This window comes from Polyodon spathula, chromosome 20 (genome assembly GCF_017654505.1).
Source record: "Polyodon spathula isolate WHYD16114869_AA chromosome 20, ASM1765450v1, whole genome shotgun sequence".
Classification (NCBI taxonomy): domain Eukaryota; kingdom Metazoa; phylum Chordata; class Actinopteri; order Acipenseriformes; family Polyodontidae; genus Polyodon; species Polyodon spathula.
Genome location: NC_054553.1, coordinates 1,921,108 through 1,941,820, shown reverse-complemented (window position 1 = coordinate 1,941,820; position 20,713 = coordinate 1,921,108). Strand labels below are relative to the sequence as shown.

The 20,713-nt window shown below is 42.5% G+C and overlaps 1 protein-coding gene across 2 annotated transcripts in view; it reads right to left on the bottom strand.

Moving 5' to 3' along the window:
* Positions 1–2,328: 2,328 nt before the first annotated feature.
* Positions 2,329–20,713, bottom strand: part of LOC121295568 (oligophrenin-1-like) — a 39,394-nt gene continuing 21,009 nt past the window's right edge. The window contains exons 8-24 of one of the 2 annotated variants that reach the window (XM_041220352.1): positions 18,265–18,394; positions 17,755–17,855; positions 17,530–17,621; positions 17,280–17,358; positions 16,789–16,822; positions 16,395–16,457; positions 15,465–15,539; positions 14,374–14,458; positions 13,926–13,984; positions 13,666–13,771; positions 12,662–12,821; positions 11,886–12,033; positions 9,373–9,720; positions 8,977–9,127; positions 7,082–7,132; positions 4,711–4,759; positions 2,329–4,195 (exon numbers count right to left, since the gene is read on the bottom strand). In XM_041220352.1, the coding sequence (XP_041076286.1) occupies positions 4,184–4,195; positions 4,711–4,759; positions 7,082–7,132; positions 8,977–9,127; positions 9,373–9,720; positions 11,886–12,033; positions 12,662–12,821; positions 13,666–13,771; positions 13,926–13,984; positions 14,374–14,458; positions 15,465–15,539; positions 16,395–16,457; positions 16,789–16,822; positions 17,280–17,358; positions 17,530–17,621; positions 17,755–17,855; positions 18,265–18,394 (1,743 nt within the window). In that variant the 3' untranslated portion in view covers positions 2,329–4,183. The remainder of the gene's footprint in view (positions 4,196–4,710; positions 4,760–7,081; positions 7,133–8,976; positions 9,128–9,372; positions 9,721–11,885; positions 12,034–12,661; positions 12,822–13,665; positions 13,772–13,925; positions 13,985–14,373; positions 14,459–15,464; positions 15,540–16,394; positions 16,458–16,788; positions 16,823–17,279; positions 17,359–17,529; positions 17,622–17,754; positions 17,856–18,264; positions 18,395–20,713) is intronic. The other variant, XM_041220353.1, reaches the window with a different exon arrangement.

Genomic DNA, 20,713 nt, shown 5'->3' with positions numbered 1-20,713 from the left:
GCAATGGAGGGATAAGTGTGCCAGAGGAGCAGAATATAAAATGACTACAAACCTGACTCTCCTGCTTACTAAATTACAAAATCTAGTCAAAAGCTTGAATCTGCCCACAATCTTCTTTTAATCTTACATACAGGTTTGTTAACAGCATAAGCTGGAAAACAGACTGTAAAGTGGTTTTAGGTATAATTGGAGCTACATTGGATTTCTATTTATGCCACCGGTTTGCTGGCAGCTGTTAAGTCACTTCACTAAACTTCAGTGGATCCGCAACAAACTGCTCCAGGCAAGGGTGGACTGTGCTTTAACAGTTACTGAAGAGTGCCGACACAGAAACCAGATGAGAGGGAATTCTGCAGTAAGGAATTGCAGTCCTCTAGTCTTAGAAACACACCCTGTCATGTGTCAGGTATGATAAATACACAGCTGAAAACAAGAATACGAGAACCATGCATACTACTGCAATGGGGAGACAGTTATTGATGGTTCAAGCAAGATCCTGAATAAGACCTCAGACAATTTGACAATTTAATTACAACAGGAGCTGCAAAACACACGTTGTTTAACTGCCAATTAAATTTATGTTTCCTCAGGACGTTACTTATGTAAGACATAGGACCCCCCCCCCCCCCCCCCCCCCTTCTGAAGACCCAGAAACCAAGGGGATGAATGTCAAACCAAGATGATGAGATGGGGGCATTACTGGGAACAGAAATACATTTAGATTGAAATTTGCCTCAGCCAGGCTTTAATGCAAGATCTAATGTTGTACCAATTGGTTTGCTTCATCCAATTACACTGACAAAGCATGTTCTTCTGGTGAGGATAATGTAATGATATCCTAGACTATGAATGTAACAGATGTTCATATGACTGAATGTACTGCTTTTCAGAACATTTATTTTTCTATTTGAGGTTGAACCAGTTTAATATTGTCCTATTTCAAAATGTTATTTTCATGAAGGAAATTAACAGATTCATAAAACAAAATTTGTATTCTTGTAAGGAAATACTGAATAGTGCTACTATATGTTTTCGAAACTATGACCTCCTAAACCAAACATGAAGCCAAGAAACCCCAGACCAATAAGAAGCCTGGGCTACTTTGCTCTAAGCCATAGAAACAGGACCTCAAGAGAGCATCCGTTGCCCAGAACGATTCCAGCCAAAGCCCATTTTGAGTGCAGTTATTAAAAGATACTTGGCTTCCAGTTAGAAGTACATAAGTGTGATGCAGCTATGATGAGGTGTATCTTACAAACCCCTCATTTACTCTCTACAATGAACTGTGCTTCTGCAAGAGAGTGGAGGTGCTGATCAGAGACCATGCAACACCGCAAGTAAGCTTCTCAATCTCTGAGCAACAGCTGGTGTTTGCTGGAGTTTTAACCTTGAATCTGTAACGATTCACACAACACTGCCCGGTAAACCTTTAATCCCTGCTGCAGATGGCTTTTAATCAAAACAAACAGAACAGGTAGGAATACAAAGAGAGGCGGACTTGATCTGAGTCGTGGCAGGTACTAGGAATCTTATCTCGGGAACGATGCTGTAGCATACCGGTACTCAAATCTAGCACTTGAGATCCATTGCTGTACTGATCTGCAAGAGTTAATGAATAAAGTGTTCAATATGGTCACCCTGTTTCTCTGTGTCTCTTGTAAAAGCTCTGTGTTGCAAATCATTTTGGCTGCACTATGAATAAGATTTTAAAGCTTACACCAATTCCAATGTGTTTTTTTTTTTTGCAAATGAACATTAAAAATACATGACAAAAGCAGTGATAAGGACTGACTGTAATTTAGAACAGATTCAGAATATTTCATAGAATTTATAGCCAATGCATCTATGTCATCCTCATTGAACCATAGGGGGAAACACACACACACACACACACACACACACACACACACACACACACACACACACACACACACACACACACACACACACACACACACACACACACACACACACACACACACACACACACACACACACACACACACACACACACACACACACACACACACACACACACACACTGCTGGAAACTAGTTTGGTTAGTGGTAAACTGACCCATCTGTTACATGGGCTTTTCTTCTGAGCTTATTTGAAAAACAGGAAAAGCTGCTAAAAGGAGAAGGGGAATGTTTACTCCAGTCTTCATTAACTCGAACTGTGTCTGAAACCCTAAAACAGTTAGCTACAGGACAGCACCTTCACAGATGTCGACGGCAGATGAGTGCTCAGTGCAAATCCCTCACATTATTGAATGAAAGGATAGACAACACTCTGGCAAATATGTAAATAGCATTTTAATACTTTTAAAACAAACAAAGAACACACTAAACAACCGTGCAACGGTACACACACATAAAATATGACCACAACCACATTCTAATGTCAATATACAGGCTTTTGACCAGACAGGCATCAACTACAGAAAACCAGACACTAAACTCTGCTATAAACAAAGGCAAAGGATGCATTTCCAGGGAAAACACGCTTGTTTCTAAGTTGTGGCCTGAACAGCACGTAGCTTTAAGAGACGCCCTTAGCTTCCAGTTTCCGAGACTCTCAGGCATGACTGAGAAACACAGGTCACAGGACTGGGAATATATATTTGAAAACACAAGCCCTCAAAATTCTTATTGAGTAGCAAGTAAGAAACACATGCCAGATACAGGAAAACGTTGATCAACAAGGGCAATGCATCAGTATGTAGTTAGAAATACGATTTGCGCTAACTATGTTGCAGGACCTGGTCACATTAAAGGTAAAACCCTTTCGAAGGCTAGAGAACGTGAACAAAGGTGGAATTACAAACATTTTATGAATACCAAACTTTATGTCATGCAAGTTCTGCAGTGTGAATTGAGAATTGTGAACAGTTTTTAATGAACATATGTATCTGTCTGATAGCAATGTGCTCCATCATTTTTTTTTTTTTTTTTTAATAGAATGGAGAATTCCACCAAACCAAAACGGAAGCTGAAGTGTAACAAACAATGTTTCACATTCCAAATTCACATTTATTAAAAGAAAAACAGTTAATGGCAGGAATAAAAAGTAAATAAAGCGATTAACCCTTCAACGCTGTTTATAGCATGACATCTGCATTCCGTCTAAAAAAAAAAAAACATTTAAACATTAAAATCTTTTATGGCAGACAGCTGAAAAAAGAAGCTTATTTTTAAGCTGGTTACCCACTTCCTACACAAAGAAGAACAGGATCCAGTGAATAGAGAAATCTCCCACCTCCTCTTCTACCAGCACCCGTGCTAGTCCTGAAAGGGTTAATATTGTCCTTTGCAGGTAAGATATTGATCACGTGACACACGGCAGTTTAATATAGATATATGAAAGTGCATTGCTGACTACAATATAAACATGCAGAAAAAAAATCAACAAAGCAGACTTGCATTATATAAGACAGACACTGGCCTAAATAATAATTTGAAGATAAACGTGACGTATGACTGACATTAATCATTTACTGCAAACACCAAAGCTGGAAGGCTCCAGGCCACAGAACAGAATATGGCTTCCGATTATCGTGTGCTCCAAGCATACAGCACACTGCTATACCCGGCTCTATGGAAATATTCGATTCGTTGTTCCGAACGGGCTGTTTTGTTCTGGAATGCAGAATACTTTAAATGGTCCCTTCTTTCGAAAACAAACTCGAGGGGAAAAAAACATTAAACAGGACAAGGAGAACCTTTAAGAGGTAAAACGGAGTGTGTTTGTTTTTGGGAGGTGATAAAAAATACAGTGTAAGACTTTGAATTCTATACCCAAGAAAAGTGCTGAAAATACATCCCCTCCTCTTACAAGCCTGCAAGCAGCTCGCTTTTATTTTTTACATGTCTTGCAAAAGGAAGCCTCAGTACTCAGAAAGAAAGCACCATCAAATACAGCAATCACACTTTTGTGGTTTACTGGCACGATTGTTGGTGGACCCATGAAACGAAATAAAGGCAGCAGAAAAAAAAGAACTGAACATTAAAAACAATAACAAAACAATGTGTAAGAGCATTTTTGTTTGGAGTACCACGTGGAATGCGCTGGAATCAAGGTCTCAGCACTGCATTCGCTTCCATCGACCCGACATTGCAGCAGCTTCCTGTTTGTCATCAAAGGAGTGTTGCCTTCAGAAGCTCCAATCCTGCGACAGAGCTCACTACTTCAAACTCTGAAAAAATAAAAGAGGTCAAAGCTTGTTATTTTGAACTGTGCAACACATCCATGCATTAAAAAAAAAAAAAAAAAAAAAAAAAGACTGCATTGTGACATCATATTTAACATTCCTGTCGTGTGCGGGAGCATTAACATGCTTTGTTATATGTTTCTGTCACTGCTCTCAGGCCACACTAAAGCCTATCCTGTATTATCACTTAACAAACTCTACAGTACCTGGCATCTATTAAGGTTGATTGGAAAACACCTTACTGGAATAATCCTAAAATGACTGTTATCAGTAATGGGCCCAGTAAATAAGGCATTCTTCTTCTTCTTCATAATGCATCTTGACTCCATCTCCCTCTCCCTCTCCCTCTCCCTCTCTCTTGTCCCTATAAACCTTGCAGTTAAACAATGCAATTAACATTTCAGAACAAAAAGGTAGGACAGAGCCAATGCTTCAGTGCCAGATAATCGATACTTCTTCATCAAAGGTACTTACTCAGAGGGTAGGAAAATAAAAAGTACCTCATCTCTTGAATTTGCTTGTGAAAGATAAGAGGATGATACTGGAGCACTGTAAATAAAAGAGACCAAAACTTTAGAGAAAGTCACAAATCTGCATAAGATCCTAAATCAAAGAAACGGAGGGGATGGGTCTTCAGAACCCTCGGAACTCTCTTAACAAAAAAAAAAAAAAAACAGTGACAGGAATCAGCACTGAAAAGTAAGACGCAAACTACGTGAGTTTTCTGAGACACTTATGTATCTCGCAGACTAAGACAGTTTTTGAATACGGCTTACACAGCTTTTAGACGCTTAACTGTAAATTTGTACGAACAGTGGGCCTTGGCTTCAAACACAATGAGCCTGCACAATCCTGGATGGCTTAGCTGGGTTTACAAAGAGCTCAATGGTGTTGAAGTATTTGAAAAAAGTATTCCTGAGCTCTTTAAAGTAAAATCAAGAAGTGTCATGCCCTTCTAAACAGGCAGCCAATTTTCAGATAATACAGATATCCAAAATAAATGAACAATGTATATTTCTTGCACCACTTTCAAAAGAAGCGTGTTATGCGTGAACTGGCAGCAGTCAAATAGAACCTACTTAAAGAGTATGCCTGCTCTAGTGCTCTGATAGTGTCAGGATTATTGCCCACACTGTCAAACAGGTAACACAGCAATAACAATCCATGATGTGGTACAGAGCAGAAAAGCCAGAGAACTGTCTTTTTAAATCGCTTTTCCTTCAGTGATTTAGATGACAGATCTTAAACCCCAGCACACTTTGAAATAGAATTTAAAGTTATGAGTATAAGAATTTGTCAGGATGTTAACAATGAAACGAGAAATTACAGGTACATTATTTAAACAGTTTATATTTTTCTGAACCCTGCTACCTCTTTAAGCACACCAGGTGCAAGGAAGTTTGATTGAGTGACACCGGATAGCTTGATGTTGGGCTTTCAGCGGGCATGAGCTTGGCAGGGATTCCTCCCTAGTTTAGTTGCCTTGTCTGCTTGCCTGGTTGGGTGGCACGCCAATGTATCAACTGTCTGTGTGATTTGTGTCAAAGAATGTGTTTTTGTCTGTCTTGGTGTATAACGATGGCTATTGCCAAGCTAAATGTACCCAGAAAAGTTCAAATACTGTTCTGCACCCCTTGCCATCATCCAGCATCCTGGTTAGCTTTATTATATATATATATATATAGCCCTGCCAATGATTCTTCCTTTCCCACCCGGCCGCTGAACTGGGCCTGAGCTGGACTGCTGAAGATAAGGATAACGAGGATTATCCTGGATAAAGAGGGTCATATTCCCACTGGCTCGGGTTTAATTAAAATTTTTAGTACCCCAAAATGTTTTCGTGTTCGGGGTGGGGTTGTCTTGCAAATTACCCCACTATCGCTATGCAGATGATGGGGTAAACCTGAATCTGATCTGAAGAAGATCATTCGAAGACATGCCCTAAATCAAAGAGCAGCAATGTCACATTGCGTGCCAGTCTTTTAATTAAAGCTACAGTACCACATTAATAAAACATGAAATAGCAACATAAATATTCTACATGTGTTTAATTCTAACAAATAATAACGTTAATAAAATACTCTGAACAAAACAAACAAAAAGTACAAAACGAACTGAACATATTACATCTCTCTTGGAAATTGGCATTGGACACCTTTCAAATATCAGTTTATTTTTAAGATTGTTTTGTTGACCTTCAAGGCTGTCCGAGGAACTGGCCCTAAATATTTATCAGACTTGATGCATCACTACATGTCAGCTGCGCTCTTCAAGCTCAGAGCTGTTCCCTTGACCAGGTGTGTCACTCTGGGAGGTCAGAGTTTCGCCACTAGTGGTCCTAAACATTGGAACTTGTTGTCACTAGTTGTGAGAGGCTCTCATTCTCTTGAGCAATGTAAAGCACTGCTAAAAACACATTTCTTTTTCCTAGCTTTTGGTAATAGGGAGAGTTTTCTTTATTTAAATCATTATGTAATGTTTGTAATCATGTTTTCAATTTAGTTATTTATTAATTTTGTTTTTGTATTTTTCCTGTAAACATTGTAACCTGGCCAAAACAACAGAAAACACATTCCAACAATACGATAGTTTGAAGTATTCTAGGAGTAGCCCCAAATGTGTCAAACTATGCTACTTTGGAAATAAAACAAATAAATAAATAACTACATTGCAACCTATGCTTTCAAATAAAACGATCAAACTACCTGCTCATTTTCAACCCTGTCAATAAACCCTATCACCTATCTGACACACAGGTGAGTGTTGGGTACCAGCTTTGCAGGCATGGGTAGCTGGGCAGCAGTGAATTCATAAAGTTTGCCTTTCTAAATAGGCTTTTGTTCTTTCTGTTTTTTAAATAAGCTTACTTACCTTCCGGTTTTTCTTGAGGCGTTCTCGAAAAACTTGGCTTTGGAAGCGACACTGAGGAGTAATAACAGTAAAGCATGTCAGACCATCAGTGATAAATGAAGATGTTAACTGCAGGCCAAACTAAGACGCACCACTACCCCAGTTCAATAATAACAATTACACAACAGACAGGCAACACAAGATAAGGACCAGGTTTTATTTGTTCACCCCGGAGTTCAATCAATTACTAAGCCCCCCCTATACAACCAAATAAAATGCATAAAATTTAATTGGTGCAACGTTCATCGTATCCTGTGCCATAAAACCAGTCAAGCACTTTGTTTTGCAATGAGGCTAGGGCAGTGCTCCCCCAGTCATCCAGGGTATTTGTTTTAAATGTGCATGGTTTCCCAGTCCCCATAAAATGCAATCATTTCATACAGCCCTTCAGGAGTAGTTTGTGCTACAATGATCCACCTATGAACCGAGTACAGACTGCAGTCCACACTGTTAGCAGAAACAAGAACCTGTTGGGGGACGGACTAGAAGGGCAGAGGTTTTTATTTCCCCTGGCACCTTTTCCCTGGTCTTATTTGTGTATTTCATTGCATTCTGCTTCGGCAGAGCAATTTCTATATCAAAGCTACAATAAGAAACTCTCTATCACTACTTTATAAAGTACAGCAGCATGCATTTGTGTATGTATGTGTGTGCAGCATTTAGAACCTACAGCAGGGATGGAAATAAAACTCCTACTGCATAGCAGCTGCACCCATTCCTGGTTTTATTATGAGCTTGATTAGCCACAGTGCTCAGGTGTGTTCTGTGTAAAACCAGGAATGGAGTGCTGCTATGCAATGGGAGTCTAACCGGCCGAGCCACTTCTCTCTGCCTGTGTTGCAATGAAGAGAGGAAAGCCAGGCAAAGTTGAGTCTGTGAAAGAGACCTGCTGGAAAACACAAGCCCAGACTGTCTGTGACAACAAACATCCCCTGGGAGAGGGAAGCATGGCAGCAAGCAAGCTGCTGGATTGTGGGAAAATATTACCTGCTGTTGCTCAAATGAACAGGAAAGTGAGCAACCAGAAACATGTTACAGCCAAAAGTTTCTTATAAAACTGTGGCCCTGAGGGTAGTCTTAACAAACCAGAATCATTTATTTTATTTCATTGTTTTTTTTTTTGTCCATTCTACTCAATGTGCCAGCCGGTTTTGCTAGAAATCCAAGGTTGTTTTTCAGGAAGGAGACACCATCTGTTGTCAAGGTCTTCAATATTTATTATTGTACTTTTCTTTTTCCCCCTGTTCACATTTTCATTGGTCTGATCTCTTTTATCCCCCCCCCCCCCCACTCAGAACTTGCAGCTGGCCAGGGACAAGGGGTGGGGGGCATGAAGCAGCTTGTACCATGTGCTAGCATTTATTTATTTATTGACTCGGCATGGCACCAAGTGCTGCAAAGCATGACGGCATCTTTAACAATGGATCAAATTACTATGGCAACATCATCTTCTCGAAGTTGCTTGCTATAAATTGTGCTCAGTTTATCTGAGGACAGTGTTTCATAATGAACAAAGCAGCTGGTTTCACCTCCTAGTCCCTACCCTATTTCCAGAAGGCAGCTTGCACAGTGAAGTTCAGACTGCAATAAAGTACTGTAGCTGTGGAACAATGACAATACACTCAGAAACTCAGAAACAAAGCAAAGGCTGTATTTTGCAATAGGAGCTAATGTATTTTGACAGGTGTTGATGAGCTGATTTCTTTTACAGGCTGTTAATCGTTTTCACAAAATTTAACTAGAACACTTATATAGTACACAGCCTAAACCATTCTTCTCCAAATAGCTGCCATTACAAATGAGACGACAAATAAACAGATCAGCACGTGACTGTGATCTGTTTCTGCGTAACTCACTAAGAGGCAGTGGTTTCCTCCGTGGCCCCTGGGTTCTGCGTTTTCTGGGGTGGAGGGGACCTGGTGGGGGGGTCAGGTGGTCTCACAGGGGGTCTGGAGATCACATGCTTTTCGGTTGGAGTCCTCACTTTAGTCACATTCTCACCATCACCTGCAAGAGAAACACCAATTTCTTTCTAGTTATACGCATGTTTTTGCTAGGTCTAACCGGTTCACAGTTCTGGATTTCATGATGTTTAAACGTTGAAGCAAACACAGAGAGCAGATTTTACATGCTTTGCTTTTTCATTTCTGTAGCATTTTAGGTTTGTTGTTCATCAGACCCCTTGTGCCTTCAGGTCTCGTGCAGGTGGGAGATACCCAGCCAATGAGATATGAAGCTCAGGGCGTGTTTACCGTCTCTGGGGGGAGGGATGTTGCGGGGCGTGGGTTTCCTTATCTGGAATGAAGCTGCCCGGACCATGTTGCCACTTGCGTCCCCGTTCGCTGCGCGGCTCTCCGGTGTCTGACTGGCATCGTGAAGGCGAGCCACTAGCTTCACTACATCGGAGTCCGAGTGCAGCTCGGGGCGCTGGGTCAGTCTGGGCAGCTGGGGGGGCTTCGGCCCCAGTTCGCTGCTGGTGACTCGCGGGCCGCTGCTCAGTAACTTGGTTCGCTGCAAAGGGACGGGGCTGGTCTTTGTACTACGCTCTGCTTCGGCGTCTTCCGACCTGCTGCCATTCAACGCAGGGCTGCTGCGGTCATCTAAAAAAACAAACAAACACTCAAACATGATTTCAAATTAGCTCCTCCCTGCCCTACTATGATGTATGTCTCCCAAAAGAGTAGATAGGTGGGTGAAATGGCTGTGCACAGTTGCCATAACAGCCCTTTGCAGACATCTCATACCTCCTACAAGATAATGGAAAGTTGTGGCTGTTAATGAGCTTGTGTCAGAGCTTATTAATATCGCAAGTTGGTCGTTGCGAGGGCACAGATAGAAGGCATGGTTAGTTCATGTTAGGCTTACTGGCTTTGTGTTATCCTTGTAAGCCTAACATGACAGCTGTGGAATGCTTGTGCAGTATTCTGTCCCCCTCTGAGGTTTCGTTCAATGTGCACCTTGTTGTCTCTGACTTTCTGTGTGGATGACACTGAAGCTGTTGACTGTTTTGGCTAATCTGACATTCACCAGTACAAATCTTGTGAATTAAACATTAAAGCTGTTAATAATCCGGGCAACACTGACTTGCAAACAGGTCATTTACTGCTTAAAGGCAAACAACAGGGACTGCTTTGATACTAACATTTAAAAGTACTAAAACAAGGAAAGGGAATTCACAACAAGAAACCCTGCTGTACCACCAGAGACATTTTTCAAGCATTTACTGTATGCTTTCATACAAGTGCTTCTGATGCAAAACATCGGAACTAAAGCACCACATTCTGCAGAGACATGCTTTGCCACCAAAGCAGAGACAGCAGCTTCAGTGCCATTATCATTTCTCTTACTAGTGTATGGTCTTTGAGGTGCTGGATTTGGTTGCTCCAATATTTTATTATCATTCCTCTCTGCATCTGTATTTAGACAGCTTTGAGTTGCTTACACCAGGATTGAACAGCTACAGTGACATGGCTGGGCTAGCAGACTGAAATTTGACACAGAAGACCTCTATCTAGCTCAAAGAAAGTCTGAAAGGCAATACTTACGAATAGTAATAACTATTGGAGAACTAACCCAGAATGAAATCAAACAGAATACAACAGTCAAGAAAAATTTAAAAAACAAAAAACTTTAAATGTCTTGAAGCTGCTTAGGGTTTCAAAGTGTTTACTCCAGTCTTGATTGAACTCCTGTTTTACTGATAGATGGTGCTTATGAGATCTTCAGTTGTAGGACTCAGATGTTTGATACTAGCTTCACAAAGTCAATAGATTTTGTTCTGTTTTCATCAAATAGGAGTTAATTAAGAACTGGAGTAAACTCTTTGAAAGTATGGCCCGTACTGCTTAAAACAATGTGAAATTAAGGATTCAGCAGTTATGGTGAGCTCCGTGCTGCTGTGTGACCACCTCTGTGCTGGACTGATCTCATCTGGGATGGAATGTAACTCCAAAGCTACCACTCCGTGCAGTCCTGCCCTGACAGCGTGTTACAGGCTGTCGGGAAAGCTTGGAAGTCAACGTTAGATGCTCTGTACCTGATAGACAGCGATCAAGGCCAAGGAACAGCGTGTAAAGCTGTCATCGTTTTTGTACCAAACTTTACTGTATGATAATCAACGATGCTTGAAATACCAGGAAAATAATGAGCGTTTGACAGGCTTGTCTCAAATGTTGTTTCCAAACTCATGCAAGGCAGTACATGTTTGGTTTTGATAATTTATTTATTTATTTATTTTTTAATCACAGGTCAAGAGAGTCATTCTTTTCATTTATATTTAAATAGATGAGTTTATTATCTATGAAATAAATATGCATTACAATTGACTTCAAGTTATAACTTTTTAAAAATCTATTATAAAAGTAAAACGTGTTTTAGTTTCTTGGGAGGAACAGAGAGTTTTGTGATGATTTTGTAAATGTGTTAAGAGAATAATTTTTAGAAAAAAAAAACAGAATCTCCTTTGAGACCACACACAAAAAAAAATTACAAATCAAATTTTGATTAAAAGGAGCTTAAAAAATTCAAAGCCAAGAAATGCCTCCCTCTAATAACAGCAATACACCCCTCCTCCCATAACACATGCTTCTTTTAAAACTGCACACTAGAGACGTGTGTAGCTAATAGAAGAGCACAACGGCTAAGATTTATGGAATTATTTTGATAGCTGCAATTGCTTTAACAGCAGTCTCTGCCAATAGAAGTGCTACTCTCTTTGTTGCATCCCCAGTTCACAGCTAAATGGATATAAAAGGCAGACACTGACCATCTGTATCTTCAAGCTGGCTGTGGGTCAAGACAGGCCGGGGGCGTGGCGGCCGCTTCGAGATGGTGATTGGCTGCCGTTTCCGTGGAGCCACTCTGGGTGGGGGAATGGGAGGAGCTTGGCTTTCCTCTGGGGGAGTGGAGAAGATCTGCAAGCCAGTGAGGCGATTGTTAGGAGGTGGAATGAGAATTCAACTGCAGAACTGCTGCAGCAAATAAAATAAAAATAAAAAATTCTTCTTACAGCAGAATTTCTTAACTAAGTCCCAGCGCAGCCGAACCTTCTTTTGTATTCTGGCCAAATTCCAGAACACAGAAACATTTCAAACAAGTCTTAAGAGTTATTTGTATTGATATGAAAGGTACTTCAGAAGTACTTAAATCAGTAATACAAATGTAATACCTTTAGTGCTTAAAACTAAGCAGACTTGGATACTGTACTTTTCTTTTTGTTTTCTCATGCCCCTGAACTTCACCTGTCATTACTGTGTAACCTGCTAGAACTGTGATGTTCAATTACATTGCCACAGAGCTCAGTCCAGTTATTGGTGTCTGAAAGGATGTCATGTTATTCTATATTTGTCCTGATGAAGGCACTCTAGTAGCACCGAAACTTTCCAAGCTTTTAAATAAAATAATTTGGAGGGCATTGGAGCCGTGTGTTTTCTCCACATTTTGATTGTATATGTGTAGCCGTTTTCTAATGCTTGTACAGTTATTTTTGCTATGAAGATTCACTATTGTCAGCGCCGCTGCTCGTTTTCGTGCTGCGGTTACCTTCTCAAAGTCTTCGATCAGGATCTCCACCACGATGTTCTGAAACTTGATGTTCATCATGGCTGCCACGGTGTCCTCCTGAGCCCTCATCAGCGTTGGTCCGAAGATCACCCCCATATTCGAGGGGCTCATCAGGTTCTCCTCGCTGTGACTGCAAACACTGTCCGGACCGACACAAAGGAGGAGGGGGAGGAGCAGGGGCGCATTAACAGAAATGGCCCAAAGTGCAGGAAATGCAAGTTTCATCAGCCACAGCTGTGCTGCCTTTGATGGGAAACACCAGATGAGTGTGCAAATGCTGCAACCACAAAGAGAGTCCAGAGGCCCCTGCCTTCCACGACTTCAAAAAATTGAAGACAGAAAGAACAGGACCCCACAGAAGGAGGATCACAACCACCCACACCTCCCTCTACACTGAACCTGGTGACCCGACATAACTCTGAACCATCCGAGGAAAAACAAACCAAGACGTCACTCGTTTTAGTCCCTGACTACAAGTAACCCGCGTTATCGAAGCTGTTAATAAAAATTAAAAAAATGAAAAACAATGCACTTTTAACCGTTACTCAAAGAAAAGGGCTGAATCTCAAGAGAAAGTGACATTTAAAAAGATACTTCCTGCCATACCCAGATTGATAAAATGTCATTCTTGACAATGTGTGTGTGTTCTTTATCATTCTCTATGGTTGTTTCAGCTTAGGTCATTATTCACAATGCTTGCTAAATATTCCAGCACAACCACTGAGTCTCCTTCTGAAAAGAGGTGGTTTGAGAAACAATCAGCTGAAATTACCTCTGAACTATCCCCTCTGCAGTTTGTGGTTGTGAGCATGTACCTTCCATTTATCAGCTCAGAGCAACGATAATAACAACAGAGACACAAAACACACATAATATGATCTCAAACAGGTAAGAAATGACTACTCTGAGAATATATGTGGTATGCCTTCACTAGAGGACTAACCCTGAAATTGTGAGTAATAAATAGCCTGGTTGCTCCTTACTTGACTAGATGTCTGATTAGAAGATGCAGCATCTCACGGTTCTTCTCTGGTAGCTTGTAGACCAGCGAGTGGATCGTACCCAGTCGGAAGTCCAAGTTATCAGACTCTAAGAGTGAGAAAAGACAAAAGCAATTTAGATATCGAGCCTGAGGACAAAGTGAGGACTGAGGACTGAGTCCTTTTTGTGAATGTACACTGACATTTATTTGTTTCATTTCATTAGTTTGTAGTTTCAGTGTGCACAAGAAAAGTGGGCTTACTTGCAGCTAAGATAAGTTCTCTGTTGAGTTCGTAGGTCATCAATGGCTCTGAAAGACTCCTGGTAAAAAAATAAGTAAAAATGTATATGCAAGATCACTGTTTGAGTAAAGTTTGTTATTATCAACATATCATTGCATGTACACTCCATTCATTGATGGGTTTGTAATTCATATGGAAAATTATATCATCAATGTTGTTGTTTTCTTTTATTGATTCGAAATGCAATCTTAAAAATGTAGGTCTGATTAATCACTGTCCAAAATATTCTGGAGGAAGGAGGCTACCCCGATCCCTGCCCCACCCCTACTCATCCACAGCAAACAATCTGGACCAGCATTCCAGCTGATGAAACTCAGAACAGAGAGTAAAGAGAGGTGAATACGTGACCCAGGTTAAAGAAGCAGCTCACTGTCCTGCCCTCGTCCAGCAAGGAGGATCTGCACATACCTGAGGTAGAACTTCATCGAGCTGGTGATGGTCTTTATGTCCCAGTCACTGCTCTGGAGGTCCACATCACACGGGCATTTGGAGTCTGGAATATAAAATGCAAAATAAAAAAGGCATCGTCGCCTCACACTGTCAACAGAGAAAGGAGCCCACTATTAAGCTACAGGCAGCATTTGGTCTTTGTAGTTTATGCTAGATTCGGTAGGGTGTCATGACAGCTTGCGGAAAGACCACACCAAGAGAATTTGTTGACTTTAGGTATCTTTTTTTAATATATATAATATAGGAGGTTTCTAATTTAATTTGGTCCAGTCTACAGTACAAAAACATATTTCGTTTTTTGAAAGCAACACATAATTATATTTTGAAATATATTTCCTATTTTCTTTATTTTGTCCCCTTAAGAGTGTCACGACCTTGCCAATCCCAATTTTTTTTGAGGAATGCAAAACATCTTAAGCCGGAGTGTGTCAGCTGTGAGCAGTTCTGTACAGCGCTTAGTTAGAGGAGTCACAAAGAAGTGTCTTCATGTGTGTGAACAACTGACCCTTGCTGACAGGGACAGCTTGCCAAGGTCTGAGGACACTTGCAGAGGAGCTGCTTCACAAAACGTGAGGAATACCCTTTAAGAATAAGATACAAGGAGCCGCATTCGGTTTTGTGAAAGTCCTATTCAAAAGGAAGGTAAATACAAATATTTAAAGGGAAGGTTCATTTGGGCAGAGGTTTTTTTAAAGACTATATATCTGAAGCTCAGAGGCTGGGGTTTTGTTGCTCTGTACACACAACCAAATGTATTTGCTGCTGTGCGAGCAGACATAGATGTTTTTGAATGGTAATTTTGCATTTTTCCCATGCTTTTCCCATGGTTATACAATGCATTTAATGTAGTCTCCCATGGTTTGCCATGTCTTTTAGTATTCTTTACCACAGCTCAGTGGGCTTTACAGTGCTTACCTATGCTTAACCATGCTTTTACTGTGCTTCATCACAGTTCACTATGCTTTCACTACGGGACACTTTTATAAGGATTTGTCTGAGGGTGAGGTGTATAGCAAACATGCACTGTTGCTAAGGTAGTATTTCCTCACTGAAGAAGGCGTTTAATAGCTTCTGCACTTGGATGTTGCTGCCAACAGTTCTGTAAATTCCCTCCTGGCCGATTCCTGCAAAACAAAGCGGGGGGTTACATGGTAACATGACAGAAGTACAGTCACAGTGAATCAGTGGAGGTGCAGCTGTCTAAAAAGGGCTTGCAACAAAGGTGTTTCAACTAGGAAATCCCTTGTTTTGAACTGTGTTTACGCCTCTTCTCATTCTGATGTTGCTGTGTCTTTGTTGTTTCTGAGCAATGAAAGCTTTCCAGTACACTGTTTCTGTGTCTGTATGTGTGAGAGGTGTCGATATACATTACTGGTAAACTAACAACTGGCAAAATATTAAAAAAGAACACAATGTGTGTTCTGCCATTCTGCCATTCGCTTCCAGACTGTTTCTGCCCAAGGCACACGCGAGCCAAAACACGTCTAAAAGTTCAATTAATTCTAGTGGGGAAGTAGTTATAGGACACTACATGTTTCTCACATAGATGTAATCCAATTCGTTATTGGCATCCACTCAGCGACCAGATGCTGTACCCAATAGGCTCAAAGCTGAGGGAATAGTGGGGGAACCTCTGCCCACTTCAGTCAGATCGGGGAATGACACGGATGACAGCAGCCTCAGCAAACTCTAAAATCAAAATTAGGAACCTCACCTACTGCCTCAGCTGTGGTGACTTAACTGGGTAGCTGTCTGCAAAACTCGTGGAACTCTCTCTTTATAATGCCTAGTCTCAAAGACCCTTATACAATCCCACAAAACACACAGAAACAAAACCTCTGCAACAGACATTCTCTGATCAGTAAGGCACAGGTGCTTGATTATCCAGAAGCCAGTTCCCCTGTATTTCTGAAATAAAACTGATGCCCAACAGCACTCCTCCAGCATGACCGCCTGCCTGCTTACACTTCTCAACCTACCTGTGGTCTCTACAGCGTTTATACACTTCCGTACAAACTTGAAGCCCACTTCATTCAGCTCCACTGTTGAGAGAGCAGGAGTGACTATTAACACGAGCAGCTGAAAGCATGTCAGCAACTGCATTAAAGAGATTCAGTGCAGGACAGGCTGACACGCACACTGCTGTTCCTCACACAGATTTATATTAACTAGCTAACGAAGCAGGGGCTCTAGGGTACAGTGCTTGTTAAACAAAACCCTCTCAATTAAATTCAATTCACCTTAACAACAGACTCAGACAGCTATACCAGAGGATTACTGATCATTATTACTAATCAGTAATGTGTATGTTTCCATCATTTTAATATATTTAAATGAACCATAGCAAGATGATATAAAATTGTCTGTACTTACTTTCGGCTTGTTTTGCAATTGGAGAGTGGTATATCTAAAGCAAAGATATAAAAGCACAGTGTAATTGCATACGGTAATCACAATGACACAAGCAAGCAGGCAGAAACACTAAAGCCTTATAGACCACATCCACTGGAAATTTGGCAGGGGAAAGTTAGGTTCGTCTTTTGCTGGAATCGCCAAGTCTGTCTACACAATATGAAACATGTCTTTCTAAAAAGGGAATGAGCCGAGATGGCATTTTCAAAGAATGATCTGCGTGTTAACTTCCAACTCTATCGCCCTCCACCATCGTTGTATTAATTCAAACAGATGTTAGGACTTTCATTTATAAACCATGCATGAATCTAATCTCTGTATTGTCTCAAAGCGGACAGCAGGGTAACGGATTTCCCTCCGGTTCACATTGAAAATGCAGCACACAAATAATGCACAATGTGAGCAGCAGGTGGCAGCAGTGAGATAAGAACGCTCTGAAGTGGTGCACGTACAGGCTCCTTTCCGTCCATGGCCTCCATCCACTGCTTCCTGTTGGGCTCCGACAGGGCCTGCAAGGTTACTGTCCCTGGCCTGAAACACAACACCAGACTGCAGCTGAACGTGGTGGAACAGGCTGTGCTTACAATGTTACTTGCAATTGTTCAGTTTCTTTTAATCACAATGGCAATGTTATTCCCATGGCAACTGTTCACTGGCTGCTTGGCTAAGCCATGTCTCACTGTACCAAACAGGTCAGCTTACCTTTCATTAGTCTCAATATCAAAACAAAAGCGTTTGTCTATAGACTCAGACTTTCTTCTAATACAGGATTTCAGTTTGAACTCAGTGGTGCCCTGCAGGAAAAGCACAGGATTACACTATGTATACGTAAAACATGCTGTATTTTGCCTTTGTTTTCACATTGTATTGTGCAATTAGAAGATGCACAGATGCACTTTTATTCAGAAAAAAAACCATAAACCCTACCTGCTTGGCTCCTGGTTTCTGCTCCACTGGATTCATGGTTAATATCTTGGTCTCTTTTTGATATTTACAGTAGTTCTTCACCCACGTAACTCCCAAAGCCCCTAAGAGACAAAGTACAGCATTTCACTTTACTGGAATATAGCTCATAAAACAATATAGCAATCAGTGCCACCCATCCATGTTAAGAACGGGATTAAATGTATCTCAACCTGTGCTCAGGCAAAGCACTGTGGTACCTTTGTAAGCAGAATTGACTGTCTGAGTGGTTCTGTCTCTTCACTAGGATAATGTGTTTTCACCACCCAACCCATATTCGCATCTGCGACCAAAACTACTTCCAAATTCGGAGGTTTGAGCTTTATACAGATGTTATTGACAGTTGTATTAAATCAATATTTATTAATTCCTTAACTATGACGTTAGAAAGAGAACCTGCAGTGCAATGTGATTTCAAGACGGTTGTTTGAATTGCTCAAGATGAAGTGGAGTGCTGCTGAACCCCAGGCTTACACTTCTCCTGTGAGTAGAGGTATCCCTCGACGGTGGGCTGGCCAGGTATTTTGCACACCTGAGGAGAGTTCTTCATTCGTTTCATCAGCTCCTCCATCTCCTCTCGGGTGCTTTCGAAGTGGTTCCTCGTCTGTTTAGAAAATGATGGACAGATAGAGAAAGAGAGACAGACAGATAGATACACAGCCTGTGTTCATAATGATGATGTTGTTCACAGTTGCATTTCAATTTATAAAACAACCATTTTTCAACTACCATTGGTCAGAAATGTGACAGTAGTTTCTCATTGGTTTCTTGCTGAGCGCACAGTGCCATCCAGTGGCAACATGCTGCATCCCTGTGTGCTGAAACCTGCAGCCACAGTACTAGGGTTAGGATTAATCACCATGCCCTAACAATGACTCAATGGCCAGGTCTGCCACAGGACTCAAGCTGCAATACAGTGATTGACTCACAGTGGCTACTGTAACTCACACTCTTTCATACACTTGAGGAGAACTTCTGCATGCTACATACTGGCTGAATGTTAGGGGTGTGTGTTATATTCCTGTGTGTGATTCAGCACTGGTACTGCCACATTCTGAATCAGCACTGGTACTGTGATGTGAACACAGTGTAACTGCTGGCTGCCTGGCTGGCCTATCTCTGTCTCAGGCTCTGCTGCTGTGTTCAGTGCATGGTCCCTATCTCTGTCTCAGGCTCTGCTGCTGTGTTCAGTGCATGGTCCTTATCTCTGTCTCAGGCTGTGTTGCTGTGTTCAGTGCACGGTCCCTATCTCTGTCTCAGGCTCTGCTGCTGTGTTCAGTGCACGGTCTGCTGTGTTCTGCACGGTCCCTATCTCTGTCTCAGGCTCTGCTGCTGTGTTCAGTGCACGGTCCCTATCTCTGTCTCAGGCTCTGCTGCTGTGTTCAGTGCACGGTCCCTATCTCTGTCTCAGGCTCTGCTGCTGTGTCAGTGCACGGTCCCTATCTCTGTCTCAGGCTCTGCTGCTGTGTTCAGTGCACGGTCCCTATCTCTGTCTCAGGCTCTGCTGCTGTGTTCAGTGCACGGTCCCTATCTCTGTCTCAGGCTCTGCTGCTGTGTTCAGTGCACGGTCCCTATCTCTGTCTCAGGCTCTGCTGCTGTGTTCAGTGCACGGTCCCTATCTCTGTCTCAGGCTCTGCTGCTGTGTTCAGTGCACGGTCCCTATCTCTGTCTCAGGCTCTGCTGCTGTGTTCAGTGCACGGTCCCTATCTCTGTCTCAGGCTCTGCTGCTGTGTTCAGTGCACGGTCCCTATCTCTGTCTCAGGCTCTGCTGCTGTGTTCAGTGCATGGTCCCTATCTCTGTCTCAGGCTCTGCTGCTGTGTTCAGTGCACGGTCCCTATCTCTGTCTCAGGCTCTGCTGCTGTGTTCAGTGCACGGTCCCTATCTCTGTCTCAGGCTCTGCTGCTGTGTTCAGTGCACGGTCCCTATCTCTGTCTCAGGCTCTGCTGCTGTGTTCAGTGCACGGTCCCTATCTCTGTCTCAGGCTCTGCTGCTGTGTTCAGTGCACGGTCCCTATCTCTGTCTCAGGCTCTGCTGCTGTGTTCAGTGCACGGTCCCTATCTCTGCTGCTGTCTCAGGCTGTCTGCTCTGCTGCTGTGTTCAGTGCACGGTCCCTATCTCTGTCTCAGGCTCTGCTGCTGTGTTCAGTGCACGGTCCCTATCTCTGTCTCAGGCTCTGCTGCTGTGTTCAGTGCACGGTCCCTATCTCTGTCTCAGGCTCTGCTGCTGTGTTCAGTGCACGGTCCCTATCTCTGTCTCAGGCTCTGCTGCTGTGTTCAGTGCATGGTCCCTATCTCTGTCTCAGGCTCTGCTGCTGTGTTCAGTGCACGGTCCCTATCTCTGTCTCAGGCTCTGCTGCTGTGTTCAGTGCACGGTCCCTATCTCTGTCTCAGGCTCTGCTGCTGTGTTCAGTGCACGGTCCCTATCTCTGTCTCAGGCTCTGCTGCTGTGTTCAGTGCACGGTCCCTATCTCTGTCTCAGGCTCTGCTGCTGTGTTCAGTGCACGGTCCCTATCTCTGTCTCAGGCTCTGCTGCTGTGTTCAGTGCACGGTCCCTATCTCTGTCTCAGGCTCTGCTGCTGTGTTCAGTGCACGGTCCCTATCTCTGTCTCAGGCTCTGCTGCTGTGTTCAGTGCACGGTCCCTATCTCTGTCTCAGGCTCTGCTGCTGTGTTCAGTGCACGGTCCCTATCTCTGTCTCAGGCTCTGCTGCTGTGTTCAGTGCACGGTCCCTATCTCTGTCTCAGGCTCTGCTGCTGTGTTCAGTGCACGGTCCCTATCTCTGTCTCAGGCTCTGCTGCTGTGTTCAGTGCACGGTCCCTATCTCTGTCTCAGGCTCTGCTGCTGTGTTCAGTGCACGGTCCCTATCTCTGTCTCAGGCTCTGCTGCTGTGTTCAGTGCACGGTCCCTATCTCTGTCTCAGGCTC